The 2400-nt window shown below is 46.9% G+C and overlaps 1 protein-coding gene across 1 annotated transcript; it reads left to right on the top strand.

Annotated features, from left to right (window-relative positions):
• Nucleotides 1–752: 752 nt before the first annotated feature.
• Nucleotides 753–2078, top strand: LOC134192606 (probable ATP-dependent DNA helicase RecS). Its single transcript, XM_062661387.1, has 2 exons — nucleotides 753–1285; nucleotides 1349–2078. Exons 1-2 carry the CDS (start codon nucleotides 753–755, stop codon nucleotides 2076–2078), a joined length of 1263 nt encoding a protein of 420 aa, XP_062517371.1.
• Nucleotides 2079–2400: the final 322 nt, after the last annotated feature.

Raw genomic sequence — 2400 nt, 5'->3', positions numbered from 1 at the left:
AAATCGCCATAGAACTACTACCATCACGGCATTCCCACAGAATGAAACGCCAGGGACACCCCCCCAAACCGCTGCAAGTAGCAAGGAGGTTATAGAGACACCAGAACACCGAGGTCCTAGTAAACAGAGCTACAATGACATTCAACCACAGTGGTAGAACCAGAACCAGCGGAGGTAACTGGACCCGGGATACCATTTGAAACACAGGAGACGACAAGTTCGCGTCCAGACCTCACTACTGGAGTGGAAGAGAGACGTTATCCCGTTAGACGTAGGAAGCCTCCGGACAGACTAGATTTGTAAGAACCAGTAATCACATTTTAGTAGATAATCATAAGATCTGTTAGCTGTAGCGGTTGGTGTTAGCGTTAGCTAAGGAAAGGGGATTGTACAGTATACTTGTACTGCAAAGATACGGGCCTTCCTGTCACTGACCCTAGCCTCGGATCCCAGACGTTTCTACAGGCGCCTACGTACGTACAAACACAGAGTAGGCGGGGAAAGGTCAAGAGTGGGCGGGAAGAAAGAAACGTCTGGGCGCGCTTCTATAGAAAGCCAGTTCGGAAATAGGCGTACCTTTGGCAAATCATAGGTTTCCGCACCAATCAACAATCGCCGCTCGCTCAGCGCGGTAGATTTCATTGGTCAAAAAGTGTTAATTGTCTTTTAATGACTACTTATTAGAGTCTCAATGACTACTTAGAGTACCAGGTGGTATACCACAGTGGGATATCTGCTAAACGGGAGATCAAATGGCGTTGCCTTCAGAAGATCGATCGTGTCACGTTCGTTCATCAATTTCCGACGACGCAATGACAATTGCTATTGACCAGTCTTGTCCCCAGTTTGACATTGCGTCTGTGAAGCCTCTGCAACGATTGGCGCTGAGTCAACTTGTCCGAGGTGACGATGTTCTGGCTTGCCTCCCCACCGGGTTTGGGAAGTCACTGATTTTTCACCTGCTACCCAACGTCTGCAAGGTTTTGCAAACAGTGGGCTATTCGAGGGCGTTTGCAATCGACCCTATTGTTCTCGTCGTGGCGCCGTTGCTGTCTTTGATGAAAGACCAGGTTGCGTACCTGACCGAGTGCGGTGTTCGTGCTTCTATGATAGGTGCCAGCCAAGCTACTGACAAGGAGATAAAGGCTGGAAAGTTTGAAATCGTATTTGGAAGCCCTGAAATTCTAGTTGGACAGAAAACATGGCAATTAGCGCTTCAGGAAGGCGTTTTCCGTGATCGTGTTGTAGCGATAGTTGCAGACGAAGTTCATACGGTTGTTCAGTGGTGAGACTGACACTGTCTGTTATGTGTAGGTTGGTGTAATCGAATGTCGCTTTAAATCTATAGGGGCGGCCTTGCTAGACCAGAGCTATTAGAGGAGGATGAGGATGAACCGTTTCATGTCTGGTGCGGTCTTGTTGGAGAGCTAAGGTCTCTGGTGTGCGCTCCAATTCTAGCCTTGACAGCAACAGCGTCCAAGGCAACACAAGAAATCATTGTGAGTTGTTTAGGAATGTCTGGCAGATGCTATGTGATTACTAAGAGCCCAGAGCGTGATAACATCTTCCTAGCTGTGCAGAGAGTACGTTCTGATGTTGAAGCTACCTTTGATTTTTTGCTGAGGCTGGTAAAGTCCAAGCAAATCAACTGTCCAAGGGTTCTTGTCTACTGCCAAACACAGAGTGTGTGCTCCTTACTGTTTACCCATTTCCACTATAAACTAGGTGACAAGTCTTACTGGCCAGAAGGTGATACAAGGGCACAAAATCGAGTTGTGGAAATGTACCATGCTTGTACTCCAGACAGTAACAAACACATCATTTTGCAGTCTCTGAGGAATGCCAATGGTGTTTGTAGAGTCGCATTTGCAACCAATGCCTTAAGGATGGGGATAGATGTGAAGGGTCTGACAACAGTCATTCACTATGGCCCTCCAGCTTACTTGGAAGCGTACATGCAAGAGATTGGCAGAGCTGGCAGGGACGGAAGCCAAAGTTTTGCTTATCTGCTATATCATGGACATCAGCTGAGACACACAAATAGAGAAATGAAGGAGTATGTCAGCAACACTGATTAGTGCAGAAGAGCTATGCTCCTAGCAGTCTTTGATGCAGCCCCCAACAGAGGAAACACCAGCCATACCTGCTGTGACATATGCTCCAGTGCTCGAAGTAAGGTTTCAACGTTGTCCGGACATAGTCTCACGTAGGCAGCCCCTCCCCCTTTTGATATCAAAAGTCATCCCCTCCCTTTTGATATCAAAAGTTATTCCCTCCTTTTTGATATTAAAAGGGGAGGGGCTGGCTACGCAAGACTAAAATTTTAAATTGATTGGACTTCACAGCTAGAATTGGTTCAAGCATATTTTCCATCGTAACTAACTTACTCAGGAGCATCAA

The sequence above is a fragment of the Corticium candelabrum genome, chromosome 1 (genome assembly GCF_963422355.1).
Source record: "Corticium candelabrum chromosome 1, ooCorCand1.1, whole genome shotgun sequence".
Lineage (NCBI taxonomy): Eukaryota > Metazoa > Porifera > Homoscleromorpha > Homosclerophorida > Plakinidae > Corticium > Corticium candelabrum.
Note: the sequence above shows the minus strand (reverse complement) of the source record. Positions and strands in the feature narration are given on the sequence as shown.